Below are 17,387 nucleotides of genomic sequence, written 5' to 3' on the forward strand. Positions count from 1 at the left end.
GACACGCCAATGGCTTTATTGATCATTTTCATTTTCCTTAACACCCACTTGGAGACATGCTCCTTAAAAAGTGTGCTTTCCGGGTCTAAATCTTTCAACATTTCAAACTTGGGATTGTCCTAGGTAATTGGGGCTGGATTGAAGGGCCTCCGGGTGGTTAGAAGGAGTTGGAATTAAGGATAAACAAAGGCATCAGCCTACAATAATGGAGACTCTAGATTTGGTTCATTCTCGGCTTCTCTGGTAGAAAAGGCCTGGGAGTGAGGCTCAATTGCAGGGTTTAACCTGAAGAAAGAAAACTTTACAGCTGCCATGGATGGACCTTGGTGGGAAGTAAAGGGGCTGTAAGAAAAAGGTTGGTTGTGGGGGGGATTTATGGGATTAGGGAGGCCAAAGAGGAGATCCCCCTCAAATAGGGTGCCTCTGCTCACCTTCAGTTCTGTCCCAAGCTGAACAACAGAGGAAAAAATTTAGATTTGCCCAGATCAATCTTGTTTTTCTCGACACTGTTCACAAGATACAAACAGCTTCCACACTCCAAGAAATTCATGAGGCTGATCAGTTTTCAGGATCAAAATAAAAAGTTCTCCACAGCAAGGACAAGTGCAATGAGTACAAGTCTGTGCTGTAATTGGCTTCAACAAGGTCCCAGGGGCTGCAATAAGAGGTGAGGTTTTCAAAACCTCCCATCTCGAGGAGGGGGGCAAGGGTCTACATTGTTAGCTAGAAAGGGGCATCCAGAAAAAGGGTCGAAGCAAGCGCCATCTGGGTTCAATAACTACATTCAAGATTTTGAGCCACCCTTTCAAATCGAATCCCTCCAGGAAGACCAAATGCCTCCAGTCTCTGCCATTGATTTCCAAGAGGGAGATGAACTTGCCATGTATATTCGATTTTAGTTGGAGCGACAATGTTTTATCCTTGTTTCGCATTCTACAGAACCACAAGGGCAAGAGAGGGCCTCTTCTCGAGCTCCAAAAATCTTCCCAAGCTCATAGCAACCAAGCAAGCTCCTCCAAGTCAAGAAAGATAGACGTGCAACGACTATTCCCAAGTTTTGTGATTCTCAAGAAGTTGGTTTCCTCTCCTTCGATGGCTAAATTGAAAGTCTTTCTCCCAATCCACACCTAGAGCTTCATACCTGCCATGGGCGAAGGCACGAATGGGGGTTGCTAGGAACGAAAGTCAAAGCTGCGCAGGGGATAGGCGACACAAGGGGTTTAGGGTTTGCAAAGGGTGCATAAAGGGTTTAGGTTGCCAGCATCGAGAGAAATAGAAGGCAAAGGAAAGGAGGAGAGGAGAAGAAGAGCAGGGGGGCTTGAGGTTTAAAGGTACCTCCAATCGTCACGAGAGGGAGGAGCCCATCATTGCAAACCAAGAAGGTGGGGATGACAAGGGGAAATGATTGATGGAAGCATCGCGAGGCTCTTTTTCACTACTCACTGTTGAACTAAGAAGCAAAGATGTTAAAGAGAATATTTTTATTAAAAAAAAAAATAGTGACAACAATGGCAAGATTTTAGGCTAAAATCAAGACACGGGAAAAATAAAATCCAAAAAACAAAAAGAAACTAAGAAGAAAAGTTGTTAGAGAGAAAACTTAAAAAAAAAAAAAAACAGTGACAATAGTGACTAAAGTTTTAGGCTAAAATCAAGTCATGAGGGGAAAAAAATTTGAAAATCAAAGAAATTGAAAAGCAAGATGTAAAAGGAAGATTAAACAAAAATAGTGGCAAAATTGTCTATGGTGATAAGGGTGTCAATAACCATGCCTTAGTATTCATATACAATTCACTTTTTCGTAATATGTGTACCACTTTCAACTATGCCTTGCATTTATGACATTAACATAATTTCTACCACCAATAAAATAAAAGTACAAATGCCTTCAAGCAGATAGGATCTGACTAAAACCTGTGAGCCTCGAAAAGTTTCTCATCCTTTCCCTCATTTATGTAATTCATTGCAAGCAATCGATTCTGCAAGAAATGGTCAAAAAAATACTGATAAGAGAAAACTATCAAATTAAAATTCAAAAACTATGAAATAAAGAATAATTCCAGCAAACATTCAAAACGGGCATCTCTTTCTATAAAAAGAATTGTTGATTCCCAAAAAACCCCAATTTACAGCTTTATCATATTCCCCAACATTGATTAGTTTTTTTTATTCCATAAATGCAATTGCTGATTTCCAAATACCCCAACTTTCAACTTTCAACATTGATTAATTTACAAATTTATCCCAAAACATCAATAAAAATCGAAAGGAAAAACATGTTATTGCCATCAAATCCTATTTTTGCCAGACATGCACCACATATTGTCTCACATTCCAAACCTACCACTATGCATGTGACATGGCTCAAACTACATAGTTTTAGAATTGAGGCATGAACAGTTAAAAAACCAATCCCTCTTCATTCTTAACACTTTCAATCTGTCCCTTGTACGTAAAAACATATGCATTGACACATACATGCGAATATGTTAAAAGTCTGTATTAGGTGAATAGGTGGATAATTTTTCATTAAATTTATTTTGGTTGAGATCAGACTTTCAAATTTAACTACACACACACACACACACACACACACACGTGTGTAAGCATCTGTTGTGAACGTGTGTTTGTGTACATACATACGTCCATACATATATACATGCACACATATATTTGTATGTAAGTATGTTCATGTGTGTAGCCTAACCCATCAAAACTAGAAACATATAAAAATTAAAAAAAAAAGAAAACTATTTCTTGCACTCTGCCTATATGAACGTGTGTTTGTGTACATAAATACATCCATACATATATACATGCATACATATATATATATATATATATATATATATATATGTATGTATGTAAGTATGTTCATGCGTGTGCATGTATGTAGCCTAACCCATCAAAACTAGAAATAAATAAAAATTCAAAAAAAAATTTATTTCTTGCACTCTGCCTATATGAACTCACTGGTGTTGAATATCATTCAGATAAAAGGAGGAACTATCAGTCACAGATTCTAGATTCTTTGGGGAGTATTTTTGCAATTATTTCTTCTTTTTTTTGGCTTTTTTATCCATGAAAACATGTCCTTGCCCTTCATTGTTCTTTTTGGAAGGCCACAGTCCCTACAGAAATTAAGGTTTTTCTTGTTTACTTGTTCTTAATAGAGTTAACACTAACAATTTGTTGCAGAGTAGACTTCTGAGGCTTTATCTCCAGATATGTGTACCTTATGTTTTGACAGTTCAGAATCTGTTTCTCTCATTCTCCTTTCCTTGGAGGGTTTGGACTAAGTTGCTTGGGTTGTTCGGAGAGTGTTGAGTTTGTTGGCTATTTCATTTACAGGATACAATAGGAGTATAGATGGATCAGCTTTGTGAAGGTGTGGGTCTTTCGCTATTTTGTGGAATATATGGCTGAAACAGAATGCTCGTATCCTTGGGGAAGAATATTTCTAGGTCTATGCTGGAAAAGGATTCATAAGATTGCTTTGTTGTGGGCTTCTGCAGCTGGTTGTTTCAGAGGGATGTTTTTTTCTTTTCAGATTTATAAAATGATTGGCTAGCAGTCTTGTTATGAAATTTTTTCTTCTTCTTTGTTCTCATCTATTCTAAGGAGGATTTCTTATGCTCCTTATCCTACATTATTTTTTCTTCAATGAAATATTTCCTCTTCTATCAAAAAAATATACATATCATTCAGATAAAATGATGACTGATGTCTAATTGCCGCATTTTCAGAAGTTTATGCTCGATATATATTGAAATCCCTCCACTTTCAGAATTTCAATAATTTCACCAGCTGACATCCCTGAATGAAAACAGTATAATCAGACAATTATGATTATGACAAGAAAATAACAAGAGAGCAGCATGCCCAGATTCCAGACTGGGATGACAATACCTGGCCTGCATTGCGGGAATCAGGATCAATCTTAAGACATTGCTCGTATTCTTCGATAGCCAAAGATATACTACCAGCATCTCTGTAAAGAACCCCTGCATAAGAAAGATTTCAAGAGATGAATTAAGTACATAAACTTAAAAAAAAAAGGGAAACGAAAAGGAGGTAGAAAATGTTGCCCTTGGGAGAAGTTTAAAAGGAAAGAAAAAAAAGGAATGACAACTGATATACCTTAAACTAAAATAATAAATACATTTAGAAATTCAGAAATGTTTTCTCATCAGTAAACTCCAGAACTCCAAAATAATTATGACACCATCCAAGGAAAAGGAGAACCTCAATAGCAATGTTTTGAGCGAACAACTTCAACCATGAACACATACAAATGAATCAGACAACTTCAAGAACCCTATTTTAAATCTCAATGTACTAAAACTTGCAAGGAGATGGAACTGTCAAACTTCTCTAAAAGAGGTTCTACCCAATTTGCCATAGAAAAATTTCAATTGACATAGAATTCAGTATATGCAGCAGCAGTTCCTTCCACAGAAAATTAAAGTTGATACAGTCAACATCTGCTGACACCCTGTCAGCAAAAACCTGAGGCTATGGCACTAATAAAACTAATTTTCTAAAATGTTTCCAGTCTGTTTCTTAATCCATTTGTAAAAATCACACACAATGAAGGATTGAACACCAAATGCACAAGGCTCCCACACCATGTCATGGCTCTGGGAAGGATGTGGTAATCTTCTTTTACACTTTACACAGGTGATTTGAGGAGCTTTGCTGGACTGGGGTCCATTGGAATCAGCTGACACAAGGGATCAGAGCATTATGCAAGGTGTGGTTCCAGATGCAAGGTAAAGAATAAGGCTTCATGGGATGCTATACCTCTTGCTCTGTTCTGGAGGAAAAGGAATACTACAGCTTTTGAAAGAAAGAAAATTCGGTGGAAAAGCTTAAATGAAGTGGATAACTGTAGTTGCAACAGTAACAATTTGTAATTCTTTGCTTGTTTTGTCGACCTTATTTTGGTGGTGTCTGAAAGTGTTTGTGCAAGGGTGACTCACCCCTTGGAGTCACTTTTACAAAAAACGAACATGTTTACTCATCAAAAAACTGGGGCTGCCTCACATCCACAATTAATGAAGCTGATTTCATTATCTAAATTTCTAGATTTCGGTGTAGCACAATTACCACTTGGCCACAGGTCACCCTCTAAGAGAGAGAAAGTAGGAAACATCAAAGGCCAGAACATATGCAGTTCACTTTGCTTCAATGAGGTGTATTAGATTATCTCCTAAATGCTTCCTCCATAAGGCATAAACTACAGTATCAACATCAGGTAGACTGGAAAGAGAATCATATTCTTAACATTCAAGCAGATGTTGATTCTTAATGCTTTCACAAACATGAATTCATAGTTCACCAATTAAAAACAAAATAAAACAAAACAAATGAGTTACATGAAATTTTATAAAAACAAGTATAGTTTTCAATTGAACATACAGACATTTATCAGGAACTTGTTGCCCATTCTAGATGAATGATGTTATAACTGAATGTTGATTACTTCAAGCAAACACCAAAATGAGTTTGGAAGCCAAAGCAAGGTGGGGGCTTACTGAGTTCGGAGGTTAAAGCAAGGTGGGGGCTTACTGTTTCATGCTATCTTCCATTTGGACACCCATTTCAGAAGTAATTGCACAGGAATGTTCAAAATTTGTTTAATTGCTAAGTGTTTCATTTTACATTCCATATCAAAGTTTTTGCGAACTCATCAAAGAAGACATGGATAACTACTACACCAAATGTTCAAAAAATTTTGAATGTTAAATTAAGACAGGTTGATGCAGGACCATCCACATCCTATAGGCAGCCCATTCAATGCACATGTTTTAGGCATACGTTTAAGAAGGTTTAGGGAATTGTGTTTATATTAGGACCTCTTTGTATTATTTAGTGACTATCTTTGGTATTTTGTAATTACGTGTTACATTGGAGTTGTTTCGGTAATATGTGTTAGTAGTACTGGTGCAATAAGTGTTGGACATGCAAGTAGATGTACAGTTATAACTATTTAAATTTCCACGAAATTGTTGAAATTTCTGTCGAAATTTCTGGTTTCTGTCACCATTGAAATTGAAATGGCAATCAATTTTCGCCTTGCATAATTTCCGTCGAAATATCAACAAATCATCCAAAATTTATTGAAATTTCTAAATTTTAGCGAAACTTGTCGAAATTTTAACTATACAATGAAATTTCCTTGGAATTCAAATGAGACATTTAAGAGTGAAGTGAAATTTCTCTTTTAATTTATTTTATTAATTTTTATCGAAACAAATGATTATTACAAGTGCTTTTGAAATTATATGAAAAAATAAACTTACAACAACATTTTATTTAACCATTCATGTCTAAATTATCATCATTTGTATAGTAAATAATATTTAAATGATTCATGAATTTGATTTGTATTAACAGAATATACATTATCTTACAAATATGTTTGATACACATACTATATTGCAACTTTTCCACCTCATACACAACGTAGATGTATTTAACTTGTAATATATTAGTCCTAAAACTTACATTATTATGCCTATTAATCATTTCTAAAGTTTCACAAAGAATTTCATGCTCTACTACTGACTCCGTTATTTTTTCAAATTGAAATTGATATTGAAATTAACATCGATATTTCTTTACTTTTGGAGCTTCGAAATATGATTCGAAATCAAAATTTAAGACCATGACTACTTGTTACCCAAAGCGTTTGTACTCTTTTCCGACCACCTTGATTTGTGATACCTATTCTTGCAAAAGAAGTTGAGTGCGAAGCATGCTGGTTGTTAAGAGTTCCTCAACGAGTACACCTTTGTTCTTAAGCATCGTTCTCCTGTTGAGAATAAAGTGGTTGATGGTTTTAGCAGCGTAGCAATTATTTTCCATATTTTGAGAGCCAAGGTCATTAAGTTTAATCGTTTGATTTTTGAGTACTCATCCTGATTTTGGGCTTATCTTTTCAGGAGGTGAGTGAGGGACATCATAGAGTTTCTGTAGATTTCATCATCCATGAGGGATACCTGTTTAGAGGTACCAGGTTATATGCATTCCCTGTACTTCTATTAGAGATCTTTTAGCTTGGAAATTCCCTGCCAGAGGATTAGCTGGACACCTAAGGAGGGATAAAAGCATTGCCTTAGTTGAGGATAGGTTTTATTGACCTTCCTTAAAGAAGGATGTTGCCAGTATAGTGTCTCAGTGTCGCATATGTGAGTTAGCCAATCTATGAGACACAACACTAGTCTTTATATCGCCACATGTATCTTGGAGAGACGCAAGTATGGCTTTTGTTTTTGGACTCCCCAAAACAATCCAAGGACACGATTCCATATTTGTTATTCTTGATAGATTCTCCAAGATGGCACATTTTATTCCATGTAATAAGATTTATGATGCATCTCGTGTAGCCAAATTGTTCTTTAGAGAGGTCATCAAATTGCATGGGTTTCCAACCTCCATTTTGCTAAGAATAATTTTGTGAACAGGTCCACGGGTCAGCGTCTTTTTTACTGTATTCAGTTACAAACCCTATCCACCCATTGATCTTGCTTTTTTGCCACTAAATGCCCATACTCCGAAGCCTGTTAAGTCTTTGGTTCATAACATTCACGAGTGGCATGCTGAGATTAGGCGCAAACTTGCCATGAGAAATATGGATTATAAACTTGCTATAAATGTGCATCTTAGAGCTAAGAGTTTAATATAGGTGTTGGTGTCATTGTTCGCACTAGACCTGAACGCTACCCTAGAAATTCATTTCAAAAACTTCATGCTCATGCCATTGGCCTGTTCCCCATCTTTAAGAAACTTGGACCTAATGCACTTTTGAGCATCTTGCTTTGCCATTTGGTGCTCATGCAAGTTCAGCAGCTCCTCAGCCTCCCCCTATTCTCAATTGAAAGAGATAGTGGAGCCTATCTTGGATGATGAGTTCATGACATCTCCTCATAGTGGATTTTGTGGCTACTTTGTTCAGGGGAGAGGTCTTCCTGAGTTGGATGCTACATGGCCTACCGAGGATGATGTCTGTGATAGCACTCCTAATTTGCTAGTCATATTTGCAGTCCCACTCTTCGAAGAAGAGTCCCTTTCATCAGGGGGAGTATCATGGAGGACCATCTACATCCTATAGGTTGCCCATTCAGCACACATAATTTAGGCGTAGGTTTAAGAAGGTTTAGGAAATTGTGTTTGTTTTAGGACCTCCTTCTCTTATTTAGTGACTATCTTTGGTATTTTTGTAACTATACATTTTGTTAGGGTTATTTTGTAAAGTGTTAGTAGTACTAGTGCTGTAAGTGCTGGACATGCAAGTTGATGTACAGTTTTCTCTTTTCTTCTCTCTCCCCTAATTTTCTCACTATTTCTGAACTCTAGTACTCATACTACAGGTGTAGGACTTCTCTGTGTGGATGCAGCACAGGAGGCTATTCTTGCAGCAGGTAAGTTGGAAAAGAGAGGTTTAACTGTTGGGGTTGGAGCCTCTCATGCAAAGATAATGGTGAAAGCTTAAGCCACATTTTTCTCCACTGGATGACAGGAGGGTTTTTGGCTTTGTCGTGGAAGCTGTTTGGTCTAATTAGATGATGCCTCAGTTTGCAAAGGCACTGCTACTTTATAGGTGTTGGGAGGGGCAGAAGAGTGAAAGACACCATTGAATCACAGCCCAATGGTTTTTAATGCGACCAGTCTTTGGAGGTAGAAACAGGAAGGCTTTTGCTTTGCAGGAATATAGGTTTCCACTAGCAGTTTTAACAGCTCCTCTATGTTCTTGCCCTTTTTGTGGCTTCCAGATAGAAATACACAGATCTTTAATATGTGGATTTAGTTGTATAATTCTTTTTCTTGATATTTTAATTCATTTACTTGCATATTCCACATGCACAGAGCATTCCTCCCCCCCACCCCACGCCACCATGGTTGGCACTTTTTCATGGATAACAGATGTTTGCCCAACAAAAGGAGTTTAGCATGTAAAATTATCCAACCATGATATATCTACCATCTTTTAGATCTTGTAATTCATGCAGAAGATACGAGATAAATAGGACACCCTATTATAGAAGCAGTATAACAATAAAAGTGCATTTGAAACAGAAAAAAAAATTAATTTAAATAACTGACCATCAAGATCACATAATTGTTACTCCCATCGACAAAAGAAACAATCAGCAAAATGCAAATGCTCTTACAGAAATCTCAGCATTAAAGGCAATTTGTGAAACATGAACAAAAGAATGGAGTGAGACCCAATTGTATCTAAGCATGAGTGTTTTTTTGGGCGCACACCTCCTCCTTCCCCCACCCCGGCTCTGTGTGTGTGTGTGCGTGCGTGTGTGTGTGTGTGTGTGTGTGTGAGAGAGAGAGAGAGAGAGAGTTTCTGAATACCAAATTCAGTATTACAGTCACACACGAACACACAATGACACCATTTCTGGCAGTGACATTTGCAAAAATCAGCAAATTGCACATTAATATTGAGATGTATCACCCATGTTAACATCCCCAACATTAGATAGGGTGGATGCAAATGTTTTTTGCACACATGCACATATATGCCTACACAAGATGCACATGCATGTGCACACCCACACAAGCACACACATAGAGGGAGAAAGTATTATAAATAGTGATGAAGATGATATGGCTTAGACCTATGGGATGCCAGCAGTGACTTCCATATCTGCAACAGTGATATTTCAAATGGAATATCTTCAAAATAATGACCAAGATCAAATGATATGTTGAAATATTCTCATGTTGCATCCACTCCAAATGAAGGAATAAAGAAGAAAACCACATCCCCCAGCAAATAGGTTGATAAGTCATGCAACAAACTATGTGTCCACATTCATGTGTTTCACTTATGGTCATTCCAGAACATTGTCATAAATTTCTAATCAAAATTTTTTAAACCAAAGATTTATAGAGCATACTATTCAATCAACCCATATTCCAAAAAATAATTGGGCAAGAAAATCCTACACCAATGCACCAATATATGAAACTTTGCTTGAGAAGGTCACTCTTGACCAAGCATGGTTTTAAAAAAACTGGACCGATGACCAACCCAATGAAGCCACTAGGTCGGTCGAACCAGTGGGTCAACCCAGCAGTTGAACCGGTTATTTATATTATAAAGAGGATTTAATGGTGATGATGATTATATTAATTATTATTAGCTAGCAATAGTTAATATAAAGTAAGTTTGAGAGATTGTTTGACCTAATTAAAGTTTACTTTAAATTTGTGTTTACAAATGAATTTCATGCTTCATATATATGAATTCGTATGCACTTGAATAAAACTAAATACAAATTTTATGTTACATTTTCTTTTCCAAATTTAAAAATTCTAAATTCAAGATTTTAAACATAGTAATGATATTACTTGATTCATTTCAAAAGAATTTTTCCATAAAATAGTTTATGCATATGTATGTCTTTACATATATACAATAGTTTTATATTATATACATAATTATATATATAATATATAATATACACAGTCCACAAGGAATAGTCAATATTACAAGATCGTACAATGGGAAAACAAATTTAAAAAGTCTAAAGAGTTCTAACAAATTGAAAATTTCTGTTTTCACTCATCATATTTTGTTTAAATCACGTAGTACAAAAGGTATAAGAACATTTTATTTGATTAAAAAAAAATTGTATCAAGCTAGGAAAAGAAATTAGAATCTAAAAGAGAGGTCAAGAAATCCTTAATAAAATATGAAAACATAAAAGAAAAACAAAAAAAAAAAACCAGCTGAAAGAACTATATAAGAAAGTCCCTCTATTCGTTAGATTAAAAAAAAAAAAAAGGAACGTATATTAGATTGAGAAAGAGAAGTTGCATCCAAAGGGAACAGGAGTCCTTAAAAAAACAAAAAAATACACTTACCCAAGAAAACCTCTTTTCATCCCATTCCATCATAATTCACCGAGCACTTCAAGTTTGCTAACTCCCTTGGACCCTTCTTCACTTTGTTTTCACCCCCAATCAAACCGCACTTCATTTCCTCCCGGATCACACATCTTTAAATCCAACTTATCCATAAGATCTTGAACTTGTAATCCTTCCTAGGAATCTCCTCCACTGCTATAGGTAGAATTCCATTCTTCAAATGCAGTTTATTAACCAAGCCATTGTTTTAAAAAATAGAAACCCCCTCCAATCCTTCCAATGGGGATGGATGTACATATGATAAATACCCAAGTACATCACAGGAATAAATAAAAATGTCCAAATTGTTACCATATCTCAACCAAAAGACACCCCCCATCGCAATCAAACTCACTAATCTCATTGCTATCATTATTTGGAAAGCGCCCCCCCCCCCTCGGGGGCCAATTTCTTAGCCTTATTTCCTCTGCTAGCTCCATCACTAGATATATTCTTCATCTTAGCATGTATATCTTCCACAATACATAACTCTTCATGCAACTTCTTCATTTCCGCACCCGTTAGAGCAGCCTTCGATGAGCATAAACCTAAGGACCTTAGATTTTTCAGACTTAAAACCTGAAACATCAGGTTTCCTCCCCAAACCAACTTCTTCTCTATTATTCTTGGCAACACCAGCCTCTAATCACTCTGCAAAACTAGGATCATCAACCAATCTGAAGCTTGTTTTTATCATCATTTTCACCACGAGCCCTTAACCTCTTTAAATCATTCCCTCAATAATTAAGTGAACACTGCAGGTCATCTAATTACTGCTACCCCTTCTGTTAATGGTTATTCGGTCATTTATCATTATTACTATGTGTTAGGGTTATGTTTGTAAGTGTGAGTTAGTAAGGGTATTATGGTCACTGGCATTGTATTTGACACAATATAAATAAAGGGCGAGGCCTATCATTAAGGTTAGATCTTCCATTTTACCCATTTATTCAACATGGTATCAGAGCAAGATCCGACCTAAACCATAATTGCATGACCGCTGCTAAATCAAACCCTAAACATCATAATACCATGCAACCTGCTGTTGTAGAAGATCACCAGCATCAACAAACTCCAGGAGCAGGAACAGGGGTTGCTGGAAAAAGCTGCAGTCTCTAGAAAAATCATGGATGCTGCTGTCCTCTTTGACACCTTAAAAAGACCATAAAGCTAGCATCGCAGGAATGATTGTTTGCTAACGCCCGAAGCTGTTGGTCAATGTTTGCCGAGTTCATTGAGGCCTGAGACAGTGGTGTTGCTGTGTTCTTGATTCTTTTTTTTCATCTTGTTCATTACGTGCTCGTGGTTTGCTCCAGTTGTCGAGCGTTGTGTTCGCTTGGTGTCCATGAATTCCAGTGGGATGTTGTTTGTTGTGTATTTCTGATTTGCTACTGTATAGAGGCTGTTTGGTGATGTTAGAGTTGTGTGTTAGTTTCTTGGGGCTGTGTCTAAGTCTCTTGGAGCAGTGTCAGCGTTTATACATTGATTTTGTAGGGCTGTGGCAGTGCAATGTCCAATTGCTGGTGACTCGACCGTGGTTGAATCAGCGGTTGACTCGTTTGGGTGTTTTTCTGTTGGTCCAAAATTTCACTTGTGTTTGATTCGGTTAGTCCAGAATTTCACTTTTGGAACTGTTGGTCCAAAATTTCACTTGTGTTTGATTCAGTTGGTCCAGAATTTCACTTTTGGAATCCCATGAGCATTTGTTCGCTGTGTATTTCTAATTTGCAGCTGTATCAAGGTTGTGTGTGTGTCAAGATGCTGTCCTCAAATCCCAAGTGTGTTTCCATCACCATGCATTTGTTCAAATGAACAACATACTATAACTATCTTAGAGGAAGAGTACTCAAGGTTCCCAATAAGCATCTCATCAAATTGCATCTTTTGCTCAGAAACTTAATCCTACAATTTGTTTGTCATATCTAGTATCTCTACCACTAGTTCTTGGATTATCAACTTTCTTGCTACTAACCATATGACAAGTGTAGCCAACTTCTGTTCTGCCCCCCAGTATCCTAAAAATCTACCTCAAGTTACCCTTGCTGATGGGTCCGAAACTACTTATAAGGGGATAGGAACAATAAATCCTACTCCCTCCATCTCTCTTTCTTCTGTTTTGTACATTCCTAAGTCCCCTTTCAATCTCATATCAGTAAGCAAGCTTACAAAGGCACTAGTTTATTCTATAACCTTCTTCCCTGATTCTGTGGTTACTCAAGATTTGAAAACGAGGAAGGCAATTAGACACAGGATGTGAGGCTCATGGACTTTACTACTTTGAGTTGCTTTCTTCTCCCATTGCCTGCACAGCCGCTGCTACACTGCTTCAAATCCATTGTTGCCTTGGTCATCCGTCCGTGGACAAATTGAAACAGCTAGTTCCTACCTTGAGTACTGTGTCTAGTCTTGAGTGTAAGTCTTGTCAGCTAGGAAAACATCATTGTGTTCCCTTTGCTTCCCAAGTCAACAAACGGGCAAATAGTCCTTTTATGCTCATCCATTCTGATGTATGGGGTCCTAGTCTTGTCACGTTGAAATTGGTGTTTTGGTATTTTGTTACCTTTGTTGATGACTACTCCAAGATGACTTTGTTGTATTTAATGAAAGATCATTTTAAATTGTTTAATATCTTTTGTGCCTTCTATTCTCAAATAAAGATTCAGCTTGATATAGCAGTCGAGATACTTCATAGTGATCATGTTAAGGAGTACTTCAGCACCCAATTCATACCTATATAACTAATTATGGTATTGATCCATCAATCATCTTGTGCCCACACTCCACAACAACATGGAGTCGCAGAATAGGAAAAATAGACATATTCTTGAAGTCACTCATATCCTATTGTATCAAATGAATGTTCCCAAATTTTTGGAGTTATGTCATGCTCACTTCTTGCTCTCTAATTAATAAAATGTCATCCTATGTCCTTGGTGGTAAAATCCCATTTCAATTATATTCCCTAAGGCTCCTTTGTTCTCCCTTCCTCCTCCTATATTTGGTTGTGTGTCTTTTGTCCATCACTTAACTCCAGGAACGATAAGTCGGATCCTTGCACCATCAAAGATTTTTCCTAGGGTATTTCTATACTCAAAAGAAATATTGATGTTATAGCCCTACTTTACATCGATTCTTTTGTCTCTATTGATGCCACCTTTTTTGAGTCTACATCATACTACTCAGATTCCTTGAGTTCTATTTACCTTAATGAGTCCCTTCCTCTACCTTGCCTTCCAAATCCTAACCTAATATCTGTGGCCAATCCTCTTACATCTTCATCTAGTTTGAGTCCTACTCACTGCTTGGATCATCCTAATTTGCAAGTATACACATGAAAACTCAAGGGAGGAGAGCCTTCTCTAGCTTCCACTTCTACACCTTTAGTTCCCTCGTCAGATGATCCCATTTCCCAAGATGTTGATCCTCCCATTGTTGTTCGAAAAGGACACCATAGTTGTACTCAACATCCAATCTTTAATTTTGTTTGTTATGATTTCTTGTCACCCTCATATTATTGTTTTGTTACTTTGTCTTCTCTTTCTACCCCAAAATCTATTTCTAAAGCCCTAACCCATTATGGGTGGAGCAATGCAATGACTGAAGAGATGCATGCACTAAAATATAGTGATACTTGGGAGTTGGTACGTCTATCTCCCAATAAGTCTATGGTTAGCTGTCGTTGGGTGTATACTGTGAAGGTCAATCCAGATGGTTCCGCAGCTCGATTGAAAGCTTGTTGGTTGCTAAGGGATATACTAAAGTGTATGGTTTGGATTGTTCAGACACATTCTCTCCTATCACTGAACTTGCTTCAATACGTTTGTTCATCTCCTTAGCCACTACTTGTCATGGGCCTATACATCAGTTAGATGTAAAGAATGATTTCCCAGATGGTGATCTTCAAGAGGAGGTCTTTATAGAGCAACCACCTGAGTTTGTAGCTTAGGGGGAGTCAGGCTTAGTGTGTCGGTTCAAGAAATCATTATAAGGTTTAAAACAACCTCCAAGAGCATGGTTTGGTTGATTCAATGCTAATATACTAGAGTTTGGCCTCCAACAATGTGCAACAACTCACTCTATGTTTTATCTTTATACTCCATCTACCAGGATATTGTTTATTGTGTATGTGGATAACATTGTGATCACTACAAATGATGAAGGCATCCAAGATCTAAAGCATTTCCTACAAACTAAAATTCAAACAAAGGATTTAGGACCATTGAAGTACTTCTTGGGTATAAAAGTATCAAGTCTCGTATAAGAACAATCTTGTCACGAAAAAAGTATGTTCTTGATCTTTTAGATAAGACTGGGCTTTTGGGATCAAAACCTGTTGATACACCCATGGATCTAAAAGTAAGTTAGTGCTAGATATGGGTGATTTGTTGCCTAACCCTTGAAGACTTGTTGGAAAGTCGAATTATCTCATAGTCACTCAACCAAATATATCTTTTGCAACAAGTGTTGTGCGTAAGTTCCTCAATTCATTGAGAACAAGTCACTAGGATGCAGTAATATTTTGATACATCTCAAAGGTGCACCAGAGAGAAATTTCTTATATCAGTATTGGGGTCAACACTCATATTCACGGATATACAAATGTAGATTGAGTCAAATTGCCTTTCGACCAAAGATCCACAACTAGTTCTATATCTTTGTTGGTGGTAATTTGGTTTCTTGGAAGAGTAAGAAACAAATTGTGGTGGCTAAATCGAGTGCTAAGTTTGGGTATAGGGCTATGGCTCCACTACATGTGAACTAGTTTGGTTGAAGAACATGTTGGAAGAAATGTGTATTCAACATTCTCGACCTATGAAGTTGATGTGTTATAATCGATTTGCCATCTATATTGCCTCCAACCCAGACTTCCATAACGGACAAAGCATATTGAAGTTGATTGTCACTTTGTTCAAGAGAAACTTGCACAAAAGCTCATTACAACCACTAGTGTGAAGTTTGATTTTCAGCTTTCTGATTTGTTCACTAAATTCTTGGGAGGTGCTCGTGTGAAATTCATTTGTAATAAGCAAGGAGCATATGATATATATGCTCCAACTTGAAGGGAAGTGTTAATGGTTATTTGGTCATTTAGCATTATTAGTTTGTGTTAAGAGTTATGTTAGTAAGTGTGAGTTAGTAAGGGTATTATGGTCATCGGTATTGTATTTGACATATATTATAAATAAAGGGAGAGACCTATCATCAAGGTTAGGTCTTCCATTTTACCCAATGATTCAACAACTTCATCTTTCTTTTACCACCATCCGAATGAAGCTCATTACCTCTAAAGGATCATAAGCACCTTGCTTGGATTCAAAACCTTTTTCCATATCCAAACCTGCCCACCAGCCGTCTAATGATCATCTAGGTAAACATTTCAAGAAAACCACCAATGTCAAGCCAACAAAAAAAATCAATTATTATTTCCATAAAGGACATCACCAGGTTATAAGGCTCCCCGCTTTCCAAGGGTAGGGGGAGGGTCGTCACAGTGTACGCAGCCTTACCTCTGCTTTTATGCAGAGAGGTTGTTTCCTTAAACTCGAACCCGTGATCAACCGGTCACAAAGAAGCAACGTTAGCGTTGATCCAAGGCCCACCCTCATTAATATTGTTTCCATAAGAAATATAAATACAAATAGTTAAAGTTCATTTTACAATGGCACACCCAGTGCAGAAGGCTCCCATGCCATGGAGTGTTTGGGGAAGCCAAGACGCACAGAGTCTTAACTGCTTTGGAGACTCTTTTCATGTTAAATATCATTATACCCATATCAAAATAAACTCCAACTAATGAAATACAAATAATTCAATTCTAAACAATTATTATGTTGTGCCAAATATTTTGAATTTTTTTTAGAATTTTGGTGACTACCTACATAGTACATATACTCTATTTGAACTCAGCATGCCTCATTTACATTTTATCATTCTCATATGGTAAAATTTTGTTGCATGTTAATCTTGACCAGTAAAAAGATTAAAATGACATTTAGAATTGAAGAGTCATTTCACTTTACTTGCTTATTCCCTTCTCCAGGAATCTATGCTCATTGTCAAAACAACAAGCAGCCTAACAATCAGTTCTTCACTCATTCCTCTGCACTCTTTAAATTATGAAATTTATGAGCTTCATGTAAGAATTATTTATGTTCCAAGGGGCAAAGTTCAGATTCCACTGTCTCAGATTTCAAAGTTGGGTATTCCTTCGCACATTTGGGGAGAGTGATAAAGTCCTGTCAACCATGCTTTCTCAACAGCTATCATGTCTGGTCTCATGAATAAATACATAAATTAATAATAAACTTTAAATGACCACACACATAAAGAGAGAGGGGGATAGACCTAAGTTATTATAAGCTTCTGCATATGTAGGATTTGCAATTATAGCTTTCTCAATCATGTTTGCAGCAGCATCCATTTTACCCTGTAATAGTACCAAAAAAGATAACTAA

At 36.9% G+C, this 17,387-nt stretch overlaps 1 protein-coding gene across 1 annotated transcript in view; it reads right to left on the reverse strand.

Annotated features, from left to right (window-relative positions):
* The window catches only part of LOC131159050 (probable UDP-N-acetylglucosamine--peptide N-acetylglucosaminyltransferase SPINDLY), a 67,745-nt gene that overhangs the window by 33,658 nt on the left and 16,700 nt on the right, over positions 1–17,387 (reverse strand). Inside the window, exons 9-11 of the mRNA XM_058113856.1 lie at positions 17,278–17,359; positions 3,910–4,004; positions 1,915–1,979 (exon numbers count right to left, since the gene is read on the reverse strand). Coding sequence (XP_057969839.1) covers positions 1,915–1,979; positions 3,910–4,004; positions 17,278–17,359 — 242 coding nt within the window. The remainder of the gene's footprint in view (positions 1–1,914; positions 1,980–3,909; positions 4,005–17,277; positions 17,360–17,387) is intronic.

Source organism: Malania oleifera, chromosome 1 (assembly GCF_029873635.1).
Source record: "Malania oleifera isolate guangnan ecotype guangnan chromosome 1, ASM2987363v1, whole genome shotgun sequence".
Classification (NCBI taxonomy): Eukaryota; Viridiplantae; Streptophyta; class Magnoliopsida; order Santalales; family Ximeniaceae; genus Malania; species Malania oleifera.